This window comes from Uranotaenia lowii, chromosome 2 (assembly GCF_029784155.1).
Source record: "Uranotaenia lowii strain MFRU-FL chromosome 2, ASM2978415v1, whole genome shotgun sequence".
Lineage (NCBI taxonomy): Eukaryota > Metazoa > Arthropoda > Insecta > Diptera > Culicidae > Uranotaenia > Uranotaenia lowii.
The window spans coordinates 134,669,254-134,687,347 of NC_073692.1; the positions used below are offsets into that span (position 1 = coordinate 134,669,254).

Here is an 18,094-nt window from a genome sequence, read left to right on the forward strand (position 1 = left end):
ATTCTTGAAAACAAAATTGATGCACTTATACCCTCTTTTTTAGAAGAAAATTTCCAACAAAGTCAAACTTTATTCGTCTTCAAAGAGTTGGACGTCTGGTATTATGTTATAGTACTCCCAAGTAACAATTTTAGCTTTATTATGGCCAGCAAAATTTCGTTTAGACTATAGCATTAATCTTCATAAAAAGCTAAAGCGCATTCTATAACATCACCTGGACTCTAATAAAGCCAAAATCTGGCTAGAAGCGTCATCAAGATATATCATTGTTGATCATCAATGTTGGTCACCAAAGCTTCTAAAAAGCAATTATTAAACATGTTAGATTTTTTTTTTTCGATTCTGTGAGTTCTCGGAGTTTTTTTTTTTGTTTTTCCAGCAACTATAATGGTTGATGAATGATGATTGCATTATTCAGATATGTTCTGGTAAAATTAATAGCTAAAAAACCAATGTTTTAATCATATAATGAGCGTTCTTTCTACTACAAGTCAAGATTTTAGGTAAAATGTGCATGAAATAGTATCTTAAAATAAATGCGCCTCTTTAAACCTGATGGTCAATCATGATGGAATTGATGAAAAAAAGGCCTGAAAAAATATATTCCAATGCTTGCATTGTGAATCCATCAACATGGCGTCATTTTGTGCCCTTCGATTTTCCAACCAACATGGAGTGAGTCAATTCATAGTTTTATTATGGTTTAATAATGACCACAAAAAAAGCTACGATTTGACGTTTCTCTCGCAAGCCAACCAATTACACGCTTAGGATGAGTTCCTAATTTCTGAGTTGTTAAATGAGTATAGACTTTTTGAATGAAAAGGGATTGGTTGTGAATGACCCGTGGAATAAATCATGAGATGAAGTCAAATTTCATTGTCTGACGCCATCTTGAAATCCAAGATGGCGGCTTCCGTTGAACTTTAAAATGTTGTAAATGACTTGAAATCGCATGAAACCCCAACAAAATGGGTATCGGGTGAAAGGGCTAAACGAGTGGAAGTCGAATTTCGCTATCAGACGCCATCTTGAAATCCAAGATGGCGACATCCGCTAAACTTTTAATGCTTTAATGCTGACAAAAAGTCGCATTAAACCACCACTATACGGGTATTGAATGAAAAGGCTAAACTAGAAGATGTCGATTTTTTTCTTTCCGACGCCATGGCCAAATCCAAGATGGCAGCTTCCACTGAACTTTAAAATGCTGTTAATCACTGAAAATCGCATGAAACTACCACAATATGGGTATTGGGTGAAGGGACCAAACGAGTAGAAGTCGAAATTTACTATCAAACGCCATCTTGAAATCCAATATGGCGACTCCCCCGAAACTTAAAAATGATTTAAATCACTGAAAACTGCATGAAATCACCACATTATGAGTATTGAGTGAAACGACTCAACTAGAAGAAGTCGAATTTCGCTATCTGGCGCCATCATCAATCCAAGATGGTGGATTTTGCTATTCTTTTCAAAGCTGTGAATATCTCAAAATCTCATGAGGTATTGGGATGTATTGGGTGAAAGGGCTACACAAATAAAAGTCGAAAATCGTTATCCGACGTCATCATGAAAGCCATGATGGCGGCTGCCGCTCAACTTTAAAATACTATAAATGACTGATAATCGTATAAAACCCCCACAATATAAGTATTACTTCAAAGCGATCAACGAGTAGAAGTGGAATTTGACTATCTGACGCCATCTTAAATGCGAAGATTGCGGTTTCCGCTGAACTTTAAAATGCTGTAGATGGCTATAGATCTCCACAATATTGGTATTGGGTAAAGGGGTGGAACCAAGAGAAGACAAATTTTGCTACAAAACTTCATCTTGAACTACAATATGGCGGCTTCCGCTTAGCTGTTAAATACTGTTAATCGCTAAAAATCGCATCAAACGCCCACAATATTTTTTTTGGGTTCAAGGGCGATACCAGTAGAAGTTGAATTCCCCTTTTTTTACTTTATCTTGAAATTCAAGATGGCGGCTTCCACTGAATGTAAATTACTAAAAATCGCTCGAAAGCTTTACAATAATGGTATTGAGTGAAAGGGCTAAACAAGAAAAACCAGACCCTGTTTGTTTATGGCAACACGCCCGAAGTTTTTGTGTTGCCAAAATCGAACGATTTATTTCTCAACTCACTAAATACTACATAAACTTCTATTTTTAGACAATTTCGATCAATTTAAATCATTTTTATTAGTTTTTCATTGTGTGTTCATTGCATTTAAAACTTTTCTAGTTTTGTTTACAGTTTTTGATTTTTTTGATATTTATGTCATTCTATTATTTCTATCATGCTAATATGTCTAAATTGTATTGGTCTTATTCTAGCGAAAACTATAAGGTAATGTTGTTTCTGTTAACCGTTTGATTTAGGCACATGTGCCAAATTCGATGATGCCAAAATCGAATGTTGCCAAAAACGAACGGAGTCTGTATTGTGGTGGTTTTTATGGGATTTTCAGTCACTTACAACATTTCAGAGAAACGCGAAAAGAGATATTCGACTTCTATCGTTTAGCCTTAGTACCTAGTACAATAGGAAGTTTCATGCTATTTTCATTCATTTACAGTATTTTTAAGTTCAGCTGAAGCCACCATCCTGGATTTCAAGATAGCGTCAGAATGCAAAAATAAACTTCTTATAGCTTATCCCAATTGACAAATACCCATATTTTGAAGGTTTCAAGCGATATTCAATGATTTAGAGTATTTCTAAAGTTTATCTTGGATTTCAAGATGACGTCAGATAGCAATATTCGACTTCTACTCGTTTAGTCCTTTCACCCAATACCAATTTGGGTTTTATGTCATTTTAAGTCATTAACTACATTTTAAAGTTTAGCGGAAACCGCCATCTTGGATTTCAAGATGGTGTCAAATAGCTAAATTCAACTTCTACCGGTTGATCTCTTCAACTTATACCCCTATATTATGGGTTTTATGCGATTTTCAGTCATTTACAGTATTTTCAAGTTGAGTGGTAGCCGCCATCTTGGATTTAAGATGGCGACGGGCAACGAAATTTGACTTCTACTCGTTAATTACTTTCACCTAATAACCATATTGTGAAGGTTTCACGATATTTTCAGTAATTTACAGTTTTGAAAATAAAAGCGGAAGCCGCCATATTGAATTAATGATGGCGTCAAGCAATAATTTTTTCCTACTATTTGGGCCCTTTCACTTAATACTCATATTGTAAAGATATTCATACCACTTTCGGTGATTTCAAGTTTTCAAAGATTTTTATGTTTTTTTTTGAATGTCAACTCAAAACCAACACGCATAACTTATCAAAAATGTGTGAAAATGGGAGTTCCAATTCAAATATGTGCTATCTAACCTGAGCGTGTCCTGTTTTGACATCTTGATCGAGAACTGTCACTAAGTTTTATGGTGGTTTAATAATCATGCACTGAGTGCTATTGTAGAACATGTTTTATTATAGTTTAAAAAGAGCATTCATAACTCTTTCAAAATAACTAAAACAGTATGTTTAATAAAAGTTTTATTAGCGTTTTCAAAACCATCTGAAAACATATGATCGACAAAAAATATAAGCATTCTGCATGACCATAATAAAACCGTCATAAAACGAGCTGCAAAAAAATACCATAATTAAACCATAATAAAACTTCCTAATGCAAGTTGGCTTAATCTTTGTTACTTGGGTTATTATTGTTCATTTTTCGAAGTAAAAATGGTTTTCTTCAAACACTTTTTAAACGTTTTGATTGTCAAAGTTGAAATTTGATTATTTACATTTTATTCGATCAGATGGACATTTTTGTGATTATGGTCTCGATGGTCTTGATATGGTCTCCAAGATGTTAATGGAAATATTCATAAATGGCAGTTAAGTACATCAGTTTTAACTTAAGCGCCTTAAAGTGTAAAAATAAAGCGTGATCGATACAATACAAAAAAAACCATCGAATATGCCAGACAAAAATCTTTATAGATTTATATAGCTTGGCTCTCTGGTGCGTTTTTTTATTTCGATTTGCTGACCAATTTAATTTGAAAAAAATCAAATCTTCGTTCCTTTATGAAAAAAAGATTTTCGAATAAAAAATACTTTTTTTGCGTTGTTTTTAACATTTAATATAAGGTTGCTAGATTCTCCGGTTTTATTCGAATTTGCCCGGATATTTCCCGGTTTTATTCGGGTTTGCCCGGATATTTCATGCAAAATCTGGGGAAAAATCCGGTCCAGTCTGGTTGCCCGGATTTCATTGATTAAAGCCCGCATTTTCCACCTGTTACGTCAAATCAAACATAAAAATCAAATTGAGTGAAATATTTTATTAGTTTATGAATAAAAAACGGAATTTTTTAAGCAAGTCTAAAAAAAATAATCTTGATAGATTTTTTTTAAACCTCAAATACGATATAAAATCTACTGATAAATTTTGATGAAAAAAATGTTTTTCTTCTGAGTTCTTTTTTTTCTTATTTTTTGTTAATTAAGAAACACCCGAGTGGGACAAATTTACCCAGATATTGGCCGGATTTTGCCAGGTTTTTAGATAAAACTTGTCCGACCCGGATACGTGCTGAAAAAAATCTGACAACCTTAATCTAATTTGCATATGACTATAGGGTTGCCTTAATATGGACCCTTTTAGAAATTGATTTTAAAAATCTTTGTATTTCTCACAAAACGAAGGGAATTAAGTGTTTTCCAGAAAATCCAAAATAGTGTATTATCTTGTCTTCAATTTCAAATGATTATATGAACGTAGGTTTTGTCGTTATTGATAGATTAAAATAGATATGGATGATCAAAATTTCCATCTTTGAAAGAACTACGCTTGTTTTGGTACTAGACTAGTACTAGGACATTATCTATAACTTTTTTGTGTTTATCTGTAGTTAATTTCAATATAGCTGAAAAAATCTTAAAAAGGCTCAAGGCAGGTTTTTTATTTTGCCCTAATGGAAATTCACACTTTATATGATTCGTTGGTATTGATACAAATATTTGCAAGGTCTTTAAATGGAACCGTTTGATCAAAAGTGTCCAAAAGTCAAACCTTCATAAATTCTCCAGATTTTCCAATAGTTTGCTTTTAGTTTGAGAATATATGTACCATAGCTCATATTCTACACAGAAATAGTAGCTTACCTTTAAACTTTAAATTGGACAGTTAAAAATGACTAATTTTAAATGAGATTTAAGCTTACTTACTCTAATTTCTCAAAATGATCCTCACTAATTTAACAATTTTTTTTTCCACTGAAAAGTAAGAATATTTTTTATAGGTTAAACACTTAAGCTAGACTACTTTTTATGGAAAAAACGGTATGATGGGATGAAAAAGAATAAGAGTTGATTTTTGGCATTGGAGTATCCTAAATCATTGACAGCGAAATGAATTATTAACAGTTTTTGGAATTTTAGAGCCAAAACCGGCTTTAGGTCCAAAGTCGGGTCACTCACCCTAATATCATTTTTCTAATAACTTCAACTTTCTACTGCATGGATTATGAATCCGTTGGGTAAAATAGAATTTCGTCAAAGGAAATAACTTTATTGGCCCTTAACTAAGCAGTTAATGCAAAAAAAATCGTTTATCTCTCAAGATTTTTTAGTCTTTAATTTAAAAAATTGTAAGAAATGAGAAAAACGCTATTCTCTTGGCCACAGTCGTTGGCTCCTACTTTTAATTTAACAAAAATATTCAGATGACTATTCATTGAGTCAATTAACCAGCTTTTTTTTAAAAAAAATGTATGATTTTTAAACCCGTTACTACTGTGATCAAGTGGTCTACAAAATCACATCACTATCCTTAGCTGATAGGGCCTAATTTGACAGAAATATTCTATCATCAATTTTTGAAAAAAATAGCAACATGTCGTATTTGTCGGTTCTATTGCTCCGAAAATATGGACGACATGTGGTCATTTACTATCATTTAGGTACAATCAAGGAAACTTAATCCAATTATGGGTCTCCTGAAATTTTGTCATAAATACAAATAAATAAATTAACAAGAGGTCCTTTATCTGCATGTTTGCCATACTGATTCTCGCGTAACGAGTAGAAGAGTAGGCGTTGGTTGAAAGTGTCAGACGCGTTTTTTTTATTTTGCGAAAAACGACGATGTAAATTGAATGCATTAGCTTTCTGTTGTGAGACCATAATTTCATTTTCCGTAAATTCAAGGTTTTTTTAAGCGCACCACAATTCGTGATCAGTACAAAGTTCTTAATTAGGGATCTTGCATTTGAGTTTAAATTTTGCTGTATATAACTCATATATTTTACTACTGATCTAACTTTTAACGATATTTAATCCTTATGATAATTTAATTTTGGAAAAAAACATCTGCATCTGATGATTCGCATTTGCTTATGTAGAAAATTCATGTAGAGTATGGTGGGGTTAAAGTATGACCTATCCTATTTTTAGAAAATTTTGCAGTAGTTTCTCTATAATATCAAGAACAGCATTGGATTTGTTAGACTTCTATCTCTTTTCTTGAAAAAATACGGAGATGGTCGATCAACGCATTTGATAGCAGTTGTGAAAATGCGAAATTGCTATCGAAATGTACTCTAACCCCACCTCTGGGGCAAAAATTCGAATGATGTGGGGTAAAAGTACGACTTTTCAGAATTCCACAATTTAGCATGGAGTCAAGAGGAAAATTATTTAATATCAATCTGTGCTTACTTCTGTGTTCGCTTCTGATACAAATCCTATACATGGGCGAACAACCTGCGCGGATTTGGAGTTCTTCACTAATTGTCCATATTCAACATGGTTTACGAAATCCAGTTCTCATCGTATTTGAGCAATTTTTTGCGCGAGCAAGTCTTTTTAGAAACAAATATATGCGTTGATGTTCCCAGTGAATTTTAGAAAGAAGTTAAAACTTTCCGTTCAGATTTACTTCAGTAGACCCTGTATATTATTTGTACTTTTGCCCAATTTGCAGTTCGTACTTTTGCCCCTTCAAGGTTTCTTGTGATTCACAGTTTGTTTTGCAAAACAAAGACATATGATTGAAATTCTTTCTTCGATATTTGCTAGTGGTTGAAAACAACTAAACAGACTCATTAAGACTTTCATTGAAAGCCAGAATTGTTATTGCTCAAACATGTTTGCCGTTATTTTAAATATTACATCATTTGGGCAAATAGCTGCTTTACCTCACTTTTCGGAGTATTTTCCCTTTTTTTAAATAAAAATTTTGTCTGGATGAAACCAGTCTAAATCACTATCAATCCACGCCAGAGTTTTAAATTTTTCTGTTCTCGATTTGTGATAATCTCAAAACGTACTTTTACCCGACTCGTACTTTTACCCCACCTTACTCTATAGACTACTTCAGTTAAAAAAGTAACGCAAGCATATATGTATGCATTGGCGTACGAACGGGGGAAGGGGTTGGTTTTTTGGGTTCAACACCCTCTCCCTTCCATGGGATCCATAAAAAGCAAGCGAGGTATTTTATTCTTACCTGAAAATTTTAAATCCGTGATCAAATTTTGATGATCCATACAGATTTTTCAAGAGAAACCAATCTGACTAAGAACTGATGCCAAAACCTTGAAAATTAAAAATCTGCATTTTCTCTGTTTTTTCAAAAACATTTCCTTTGTTTAGACCCGAATGACCCGGGTGGTTAAAAGGTCTCAAATAAATTATAATAATAATAATAATTTCCCTTGTTGATAGAAATGCAGTTCTGCATTTCTGAATGATATATTTCAACTTAAAATAAACTCATTTTGGAGGTTCAGTATTATCAAAATTGAATTTTTATTTCTGTTTAATATTTGGCAAGTCATCGACCAGATTGACGCTCAGGCCACGAGAACATTTTAAAACAACCAACATTGAATCTCGTCTTTATTCTAGATCGAAAAAGCTAGAATGTTTGATTAAAATAAATTCCTCAGATTTAAAACAATCGATTATGGTTCATAATCATCAGGGATTTAGCCTCTTGATTGAAATATTTGCACTTAAAGTTCGAATGCCTCGAAAAAATGCTGATGGTGTTCGGTTCGGTCTGGTCGAATTCCAATCATTTAGAATTCTGTATCCATTCTACGGTTTTTGATTTTTAGTTCAAATCATAATGAGAAATGGGAAATGAAAAGCTGTTTTTAAATTTGGTTGAGATTTAGTTCATTGTATTTCATTGAAAATTTCATCATTACTCTTTTTCAAAACTTATGTGCATTTTCAAAACACTGACAATAACTTTCCGAATAAACAAGAACAAAAAAAGATTTTTTTGTTTGTTATGAATGGAGTTTCTTAATTTTCTCAACAGTAATCAGTCTCGGCAATCAGTTTCAAAGCTCTTAAACTTTATTCTAATGAATAATTTAAACAAAGCAAAAATTCAAAATGGCGATCCAGAATGGAAAACTCAGAAAAAATTTGTCATTTCATTTGTCACGTGATTGAATAAAGTTAATTTTTCGGTATTCGTAAAAGTTTTCAATTTTCATTTTTTTAATTAAATTTCAATTCACTTTCATTTGAAATTCATATTTTCAGATCCACAAATCAGAATTAATGTAAATATTTGAAATATTCAAATCCGATTTAAACCAAGCTTCACGAAATCACAGAAAAATCTGTAATTTCACAGAATTTTAAGCAAATTTTCATCACAGAATCTGTGTCACAGAACACAGAAATTTTAAATATTCACAGATTTCACAGAATTTTAAAATTTTAAATGGATTTCCAAAATTAAAATTTTCTCAGCCAGTATAAATTTAGATTTTTCACTTTGATTTAAAAAAGGATTATAAGATTGGTAATGTTAATTGATTTTGCTCAACTAAAATGTAAAAAAGACCCAATTTATCATGAGTTTTCTTTGATATTCAAGGATTTAGCATCACAGAAAACCATCACAGAATTTTTGAGTATAATGACAGAAAGCCAGAATTTATATTCCAAAAAAACACAAAGTTTTTTCGGCAACTTTGATAGAATCTCAAAACATTATAGTTTAAGATTCATGATGAAAAGCTTTGAAACAAATATGACTCACTTGCCAAATAATCAGATTCAATATTTTTGAATATAGGACAGGAAAACTAATTCAAAATTAAAATTCAAGATTCAGCTCGTATATTAGTTTAACAATCAAGATAAAAATATCAAGATGAAATCGTCATCTTGACATTTTCTATGAGGAATTCTAATTCTAATTTAAAATTGTTATTCAATGTCAGATTTTAAGGCTAGAAGTTAGAAGTATGTAGGTATTGAGAAATTTGAATTTATTTTGCAAGTTTTGTTCCTTGTTTTTAATTCAAAATAATCATTCAAATACCCTGCTGTGCAATAATAGAGATGCATTCGAAAAAAAAATATGTCTTTTGGAACTCTAGAGATCATTTAAACCCATAGTTAACCTTTTAGAAAACTTGATCTAAATATCACTGAGAGGTGTTTCGTTCCATTTGGCACATTGTTCTAGAACATTTGATCTTTGTGTGTTTTTCCAAAATTCTAAAATAAACAAATGTTTGTAATAGATCAGGTTGAACTAAATATTCCTTTTTTTCGTTAACTTTTGAAGGAATATCAACCAATTTTTCTTCTTTTTCTTCTGTTGTATCAGTTGCTTATTCAATGCACTTCAGATATAACTACGGCCAGGTCAACCATGTGATGAAAACTGCAAAAGATACTGCACCAAGAAGGAGAAGAATAAATCGCGGAGTCCTCTACCAATCGCTTCAAATGATTAGATGAAGTTGTTAATATATCCAATTTCAAAAGGTAAAATTAAAGTAATAACAAAATTAATGGATTGATGTCACCAAATACTCCCGAAGCTTGACGCCGGTCAAAACATGTTGTGAAATTGATGCCATCTGGAACCCTTTTCCAGCAATGATGTCAGTTCTTGTGGGCCGAATCCAATTAATTTTGAAACACTGTTGCATCCACAGAATGCCTTTTTCAGATTTTGTCGATCCATGTTTAAGTATTTATCAACATTCACAAAACCACAAAATTTTTGAAAATTCCAATTTATAATTTTCTCGTAAACAGTTTTTTTGACGAATTTGTAACATTTTTGTTGTTGTTATAGCAAATACTTTCAAAATTTGACAAGATAAAAAAAGTGGGTGTTGCACACGCCTACAAATCTGTTAAAGACCTTTCCATGACTTTTTCATATTGTGATAATTGTGTTAAAATGGCTCATTTATAAAAATTTTTTGGGTGTCGAGAGTTTTTTTGTTTCCAATGTTTTAAAAATGTGCAATGATGTGCAAAAAAAGAATCATTGTACATTTTTAAGTTTTGATACGGATCATTCAAAGCAATTCAAATATCAATCATTTTAAAATTTCGCAATATATGAGTTAAGTTGACTAAGTCACACTTTTCAGCAAATGGCAAATCAGCAAATCTCATTTTTTTTCCTCCAAGTACATTGAGATCGTTTGTTTGGATAATTGGTTGATTAAATTCAATTATCATCTAATGTCATCAAATCAAAAGTTCTGATGCAATGAATTTGAATCACTTAGATTATTGCGGAAGAATTTAGAAAAATGCTTTGAAAATATCTCTTTTTTGAGCCATAAAAACCAACTATACATTAGTGAATGTATACGAATATCGCTCCTCTCGATTCGAAGGAACCGTTCCATTAATCGGATTTGATCAGATCATTGATCCGGAATGGGTTTCGATTGGTCTAGGCTAAGGTCTAGCGCAAACTAGGCAAGGCAGCGACAGTAATTTTCATTTTTTTTTCCTGGAGGAAGAGAAAAACCATCATTCCAGTCGATTTGTGATTCACAGACAGTTTAATTAAAAATGGATCGTCCGTCTTTCGAGGATGAGGGGGGAACAGATTTTAGGAGTTGCAAAAAAAATAAGTTAGTCTCAAATGGTAAACGACGAATAGATTGATTTTACAAAGAGAGGTGCCAATAATACATTTGTTAAATTCAAAACAGAAAGCATGGAGGTAATTCGCTAACCGTTACGTTTTCAATGCCACTGAATCGTTGATTCGATGAAATTTAAAGAAAGGCAGACAAAAAGTTGAGCCTAATTTAATCTTGCAATTTTTTCTTGCATTTCTTCAGTTTTAATTAAGCTCCTGGGATGCCGTACCTTCCTAATTAGAAGCTGAATATTTTTTCCCCGACTTGATAGGTTTGACTTCGTATCCGATGCTCATTAAGCGTGGCAGACAAAATTGTTGGCTTCAAAAATTTACGAATAATTAGAGGAATAATAAGGGTCAATGCATTTGAGCCCAGCTGAGGGTTTATCTTTCCATCTTTTCATTCCAGTAGACAAAAAATCAAGTTGAATAAAAGTTCTTAAAGCAATTATTCATAAAGATTTTTTTTAAACTAGGTTTATGTGTTCGACCGGGAATGATATATAATAATTTAATTTTGGCTTTTTCGGTCTTGGACGTACATCAAACAACGATGGTTTTTGAAAAACCCTTATTTCAAAAACAATCGTTGTTTGATCTACATCCAAAACCGAAAAAACCAAAATTAAATTATTATTTTTTTCATATTTTAGTTAAAAAAACATATATCATCTACGCTCAATGTCGCCTATACTGTTCTAAATCTATCACTTTTTCCCCATCTCCTGCAGCTTGTAATCGTGGCGGTTTGGATAACGTCGGCCGTCTACTCGGTGCCTAAGTTCATCTTCGTCCGAACGATCACAAACGACCTGGGCGATGATCAGGTGGAAACTATCTGCATCATCGACCGGAAGGCATTCAACTCGGAGCTGTTCGATATCATCAACTTTGCCTTACTGTATCTGTTGCCGCTGCTGATGATGACCGTAAGTATGGAGACCAACATTTTTACCAATTTACCAAAATTAAAACTGCAAAAAGATTGTAATTTTTTCAACATTTTTTCAACAATATCTTTAATAAAAAACAAACAATTTAGTGAATTTTCCCCTAAATAGATTTCGAGCAAGCAGGTTAACAAAAACTGGTTTTTTGATTCCTGAGTCAAAAATAGCGGGAAAATCGATGTCACATATACCCAACCCCCTGGCAACTTGACGTTTCCCATACAAATCGCGAGTGCCAGTTTTTTATGGTTCTCTGGTTCTGTCAAACCGAAAATCAAGCAACTTAACATGTCAGAAGGGCGCATTTTCTTTTGATTGATTCAATAAATGAAAAAAAGCGTTACGAATTTGAAGTTTATAGCTTAGTTTTATGTAAAGTTAATCTGTTTTCAAATGTTCAGTACAAGGAAACTAATAGGACGTCAATCTGTGTGTTCTTCATTAGGTTTGAAACTTTTGAACTGATCAAAATATTTGACTGATATCCAGTAGTTTTTTGGGACAAAGACCCCCCACCGAAACGATAGAGGGCAATCATCGTCAACACATGTAAAATACAACGTCACCACGACAATCATCAAGTGATTTTCATAAACTGCGATGCATAAAAATACTTTGGAATGACAAAAAAGCCACTTTATAGCTAAACTTTAACCGTTCAATGGAAGCTATGCAAAAAGTAAATAGATAGAATATTGAATGAGAATAATAATTTCGGTTGAAACATTCTATTCTTCATTCGAAAGTTATGAATTTGCCTGATTCGCACAACATTTGATGATATGCCCTTTCCATGTTCATGACTCGAAAAGTATGTAAACAAGCGGTACATATGCGACATCTGCGATTTTGAAACAGGCACACGAAACTCGGCCGAACTGTCAAGTTGCCAGGGGGTTGCATATAACACATAGGTTTAAGAACGATTAAGAGCTATCTGTTGTATTGTTAACCACGTCAACTTTTAACGTCTACAATCGACTGTTATTTCCATATATTTGGACTGCATTCGGAACCGAACAACTACCTCGAAATCTACCATGGTTTTAGGTCGTGATCTTTTTTGATATTTATCGATAATTTCAGAGGATTGATTGGAACACTAAAGCCAAATACGACTTGATTTATGGTCAGGTTTTAACACGCGCGAGTGCGTCTAATAAGAAAGAGAAATTTTTATGCAACTCTTTTGGGCTCCGTTCACAGGTACATTAATTGCTCAAAATTCTCACGAGAAATTTGCGGCCGAAACGCAGATTGGAAAATTTTGAGCGGTGCGAATTTGCACGCGTCTATTCGAGAGCGCGAACGGTTCGGGAATTGCGTTTGCGTTTCTCCAGCCTTGTGCGCGTGTGGAACACCGAGCATCTTCCGAGATGATACGGCGACTCAAGCTGCTCTCTTTAGCACACCCAGTATGGGCCGTGTGTTTCTTTTTTTAGGACCGGTTGTGAGCTCTGTGCACGTAAAACAGATTATAGCGCGCAATTGGGAATGAACGATTATTAGAATCAATGTTGGAGGTTTCACAATACCTCCTAAGAATAGATACCAGCACTAGTAACTATAAAATATTAGCTTAGCTAAGCTTAGCTTAATTGACTACTCACATCCACCCTAAATCATTGAACTCGAAATACAACCTGAAGAATATTTAATTAATAAGCTTCGTAGACTTAGTTGATGTTTTTTTTAAATGATGGACATCTTTTAAAAACAGCCGTATTTCGAATTCCATGATCGTAGGCGTGGCTCAGTAGAACGAATTCCACATCGCCAATGGTTGCTACTCCGTGATTGACCGAGGCCATCAATTTTGTACAGAGGTCCAAAAGAATGGTATCTGGGATTGACAGCACATTCACAATGAACAAAACTGATGCTCTCTCTTTAAACATCAAAAACGGCGCCGGCCACGTCCTAGTAGTCAATAGACAGATCTTGAAAAAGAGAGAAAGGGATAAAAGAACAAATTTGTGCTTTAGGACCGAGGTTACCTCTGCATCCTAGCAAATAATTATTTTTTGAGGATGGGTGGAGGGATATGATCAGGAGACACTTTTGACTAGTGTAAAAATCAAACAATGGCAAACTATTTTATATTAACCTACGTTCCTTCTGATTTAAAAAAAAAGAATTTGATTTGGTAATACAGATTCATCACTTTTGTTTGCTATTATTCAACAAACAACTTGTAAAAACTTTGTTATAGAATATCTACTTTATCTGATGTCTTTATCCCATTTTAAATGTTTCCTTTGTTTATTTAATTCCTATTTACACAAACGGATGCGTTGAATCAAAAGTAAAATAATTGATGGATTTGAATTCATCTTAAACAAAAAAACTTAATGTGTTTTATGTGTTATGTGTTTTTTTTTCGCTTCAATCGCTATTTTTTAATGTACAATGTCTCAAACAAGTTCACAATCAAGGCTACAAATCATTATTAATGTTTGTTAATCTGCGCTGTTGAACGGTCCGACAGAGAGTGTAGATTGATTGTTTGATTAGAGAGACTTTGAACCTAAAAGTTCATTCATCTCTGTTACAGAGAGTGTAAATTAAATGTTTTTTATCTGTTCGTCCAGAAATCGTCTAAAGGTTAATGTTTATTTTTTAACTCGGTATGTTCACTTAATAATCTGAAATTGTGTAAAATTTTTTTCATTTCATTCTTAAAAATATTTCATCGTACTCCAAAGCGTGTTTGAAGATAATTTGTTTCCCAAATTGCATCACGCATTGGACAATATGGTATAGATTAAAATATTGCAATCAACCTGTGTAGTTTAGACTTTTAATTATTTGTTAATGTGGATGGTGAATGGTTAAATTTTAACAGAACACACACACACATACACACACACACACACACACACACACACACACACACACACACACACACACACACACACACACACACACACACACACACACACACACACACACACACACACAAACAAACACACACACAAACGGGCGCGTGTACGCGTAACCCCTCATTTGTCGCATGAATGTTCGGTCTCAATTTTCAATAAAATTCTAAAAATGTCTTTCAATAATTGTATGTTTCAATCTGCTAAATTTTTAGAAATATGGAATTTCACCCGTACCTTGCCAATTAGCCGGAGAAATAGCAAAACACGAATAAGACCCCGCCAAACTCAAAACACAGACCTAAGCCCATTAATCCATCTATAATGAACAGAAAACTATCAAAAGTAATAACTCATTTAATCAGAGTTTAAACAGATAAATAGAATGATACTTAGCTTCGATCCATTTTCCATTCAGACCATCCTGAACCAATCCTGAAAAACATGGAGCAACTTCCTACTTGGATTTCGGTACAATTGTAAACATTTTCGATATCACAAATCTCACTCACAACTTAAATTAAATAACAATTTCAGTACAAGAAATAATTCCACAGAATCGTCTTTGGCAAGCATGATCTCTCAAAATACTCAAAAATAACCGAAATTTGCTAATAATATTGTTAACCGGGCCGACAATTTTTGTTGTTTCACTCATTTTACTCCAGAATCGCTCATTTTCACTTGCTGAAAGTGATGCCAATCTTCAACCATTTTCTGAAACCTCTATCCTAGGGTTGCCGGGACATGTCCCGCTTTTTTGTTGAATGTCCCGATATCCCGCTTTTTCCTCAAAATGTCCCGCTTTTTTCATGGAAAACTTTTACAAGGTTCACTGACTTACACTGGAAAAAATCAAATTTCAATTCATTGGTTCAACCTAATTAATCGTTAGGTACATCTATTTTCTCAAAATTTTTTTTCTAAAAATAAGCATCCACTTTCAGATTTTTCATAAGACAATACTGAAAAATCCTAAAGTTACAGTAAGATTCTGATTCAGTTGATAACTTCGCTTGCAATTGATTTTAAGATTTTATTTTTGACACATTTTTAGTAAAATTGCCATACCCTACCTTATTCAACTCAAATGTCCAAAGTATGAAATGATGGAAATTTTCTTAAATTTTCAAATTTTGAAAACAAATTTGACATATATTTGATAGTTGACACAAAGGTTTTAACGCGATATCAAATCTACCATTTACATGTAGAACTTGAAATATTTCTCTCAACTAACGTGATGATCTGAGAGAACCGTAGAAAATAATATCTCAAAATACCGCATAAATAAAAGTCATATAAGAAAAACTGAGCAAAATCAACCCGCGTTGAAAAAAACCATTGTGTACATTTTATAATATGGTACGTATAAGTTTGACTTTACAATTAAGATTTTTTAAGAATTTCTTAAATGTCCCGCTTTTTTCGGCTGTGTCCCGCTTTTTTGTCGTAAAAAGTCCCGCTTTTTTCTGAAAGTATCTGGCAAGCCTACTCTATCCTTTTTTAAACGCTCGTTAGAATTTTCCCTGTGTTTCAGGTATTTTATTTTTTACTTTGAATTGAATCAGACAGGGCAAAATGAAACTGTGGATCAATCAATCACGTATTTCATGCTTTAAAATTGTATTAAGTGCTAAACTAGAAGTTCAAAAAGTGCCTTTTTGGTACTAACATTGAATAATATTCCTTCATAAAATTGAAAGAATTTCGCCAATAAAGCATCCATCGAATTGTCAAAGCATCCATCGAATTGACGTTCCAAGTTTCATGCTTTTCAATCAAAACATTCAACCTTTTTTCAAAACTGCTGGCAACTGTTGCCGAATGGCACTAAAAAACCATACAGTTTTGTATATTTTGTAATTTTGCTTTATGCTTGCCGCGGATATTTCTCATGCTCTACCCTCCCCCCCTCCATGGATTTATTCGGCTGTATTGTAGATTTTGGATAGTGCAACCAGTGATGTCAACCTTCCAGATTTTGTCTGAATCTTTCCAGACTTTTTGAGCTTTCATCAGACATTTTTTTAGGTTAAGGCTATGATCATTTAGTATCCGGGCAGTTACAAACGTTTGTATTTTAAAAACTATTCATTTGATCGAAAAACTTTCTATGGAGGAAATGAAGGTGTTAATATGACATTTAATATAAAAATATAAAAAAATTATTTATCAATGATTTCAAGAAATAATCTTACTTTTTCATAAAATCTCTTTTTTATCTTTGCACACTTGTGTCAGTCATGTATTTATCTATTATTTTTACCACAGTTGTAAAACCTTAGCAAAATCATGATATTTTACACAAACTCACCTGGAAAAAGCAATTGGAATCTGGTCGGAACCTTTTCATGAGTAGGCACCCGAGAAATTTGATCTCTTAAATCCGGTTTTAACATAAATTTCTTCGTCCATCAGGACACATCTGTCGCATTGCTTAAAAACCGGTTGCACATATTGCAATCTAAGGAACTGTTCACTATTAGTTATTTACTTGGTGTCTACTAGTCAGACAACACTTTTTGACTGACGGAAATGGATTAATTGCATTATTTAAGGGGTCTGTATTCAGTTATCCCCTTTAACCATAGACTTTACACCATATTTAAGATCAAGGGTTCCATTCCGATGCTTGATTTGAACTCCGTGTGGATTCTAGAGTGGCTCTTTATACTTCTTAACCATTCGGTTGAAAAAAGAATCAGAAAAAAATCAACAGTTTATGAGTTTTCAAGTCGACAATGAAGAATTTTCGAGGCGCAAAATGCACAAAAGGCGCAAATTTGTGCAAAATTATTTTTATCATGTCTTTTTGCATCGTAAATATCTCAAACACACATTAACTTAAAAATCTGGCAAAAATAGGCACGATAGTCCTTTTCATAACCAACACAACGCTGATAAAGTTTTGCATATCCGAGCTCTAATAACGTAGCTATCACCGAAATAAAGTGCCCGGATACTAAATGATCATAGCCTTACCATACATCCAAACTTTTGACTTTTCTTTCAGACATTTCCAGATTTTTAAGTAGAACATGATTTTTTTACAAAACAAACTAGATTCAAAATTTTCGTAGGGAAATGGAAGGAAAGGATTCGAATCAGTAAAAGTAAGGAATTGTACGAAGATGGTTGTAAAACAAGAAATTCAGCATATAATGTAGTACTGCCATGACAATCACAATGGTCTCAGGCAATTGATGATGTATAGTGTCGTTGCCATAATATTTTTTTTCACCTCACTTTCAACTTAAACGCAGAGCATTACTCGCGCACGTTCTCCGCCATCAAAAGTAGATTTACACACATCATTCAAAATTGTTTTCGGAATGTTTCATTCACAGAA

The 18,094-nt window shown here is 33.2% G+C and overlaps 1 protein-coding gene across 1 annotated transcript in view; it reads left to right on the forward strand.

Annotated features, from left to right (window-relative positions):
- The window catches only part of LOC129741883 (trissin receptor-like), a 183,672-nt gene that overhangs the window by 119,477 nt on the left and 46,101 nt on the right, over positions 1 to 18,094 (forward strand). The window contains exon 5 of the mRNA XM_055733696.1: positions 11,645 to 11,842. Coding sequence (XP_055589671.1) covers positions 11,645 to 11,842 — 198 coding nt within the window. The remainder of the gene's footprint in view (positions 1 to 11,644; positions 11,843 to 18,094) is intronic.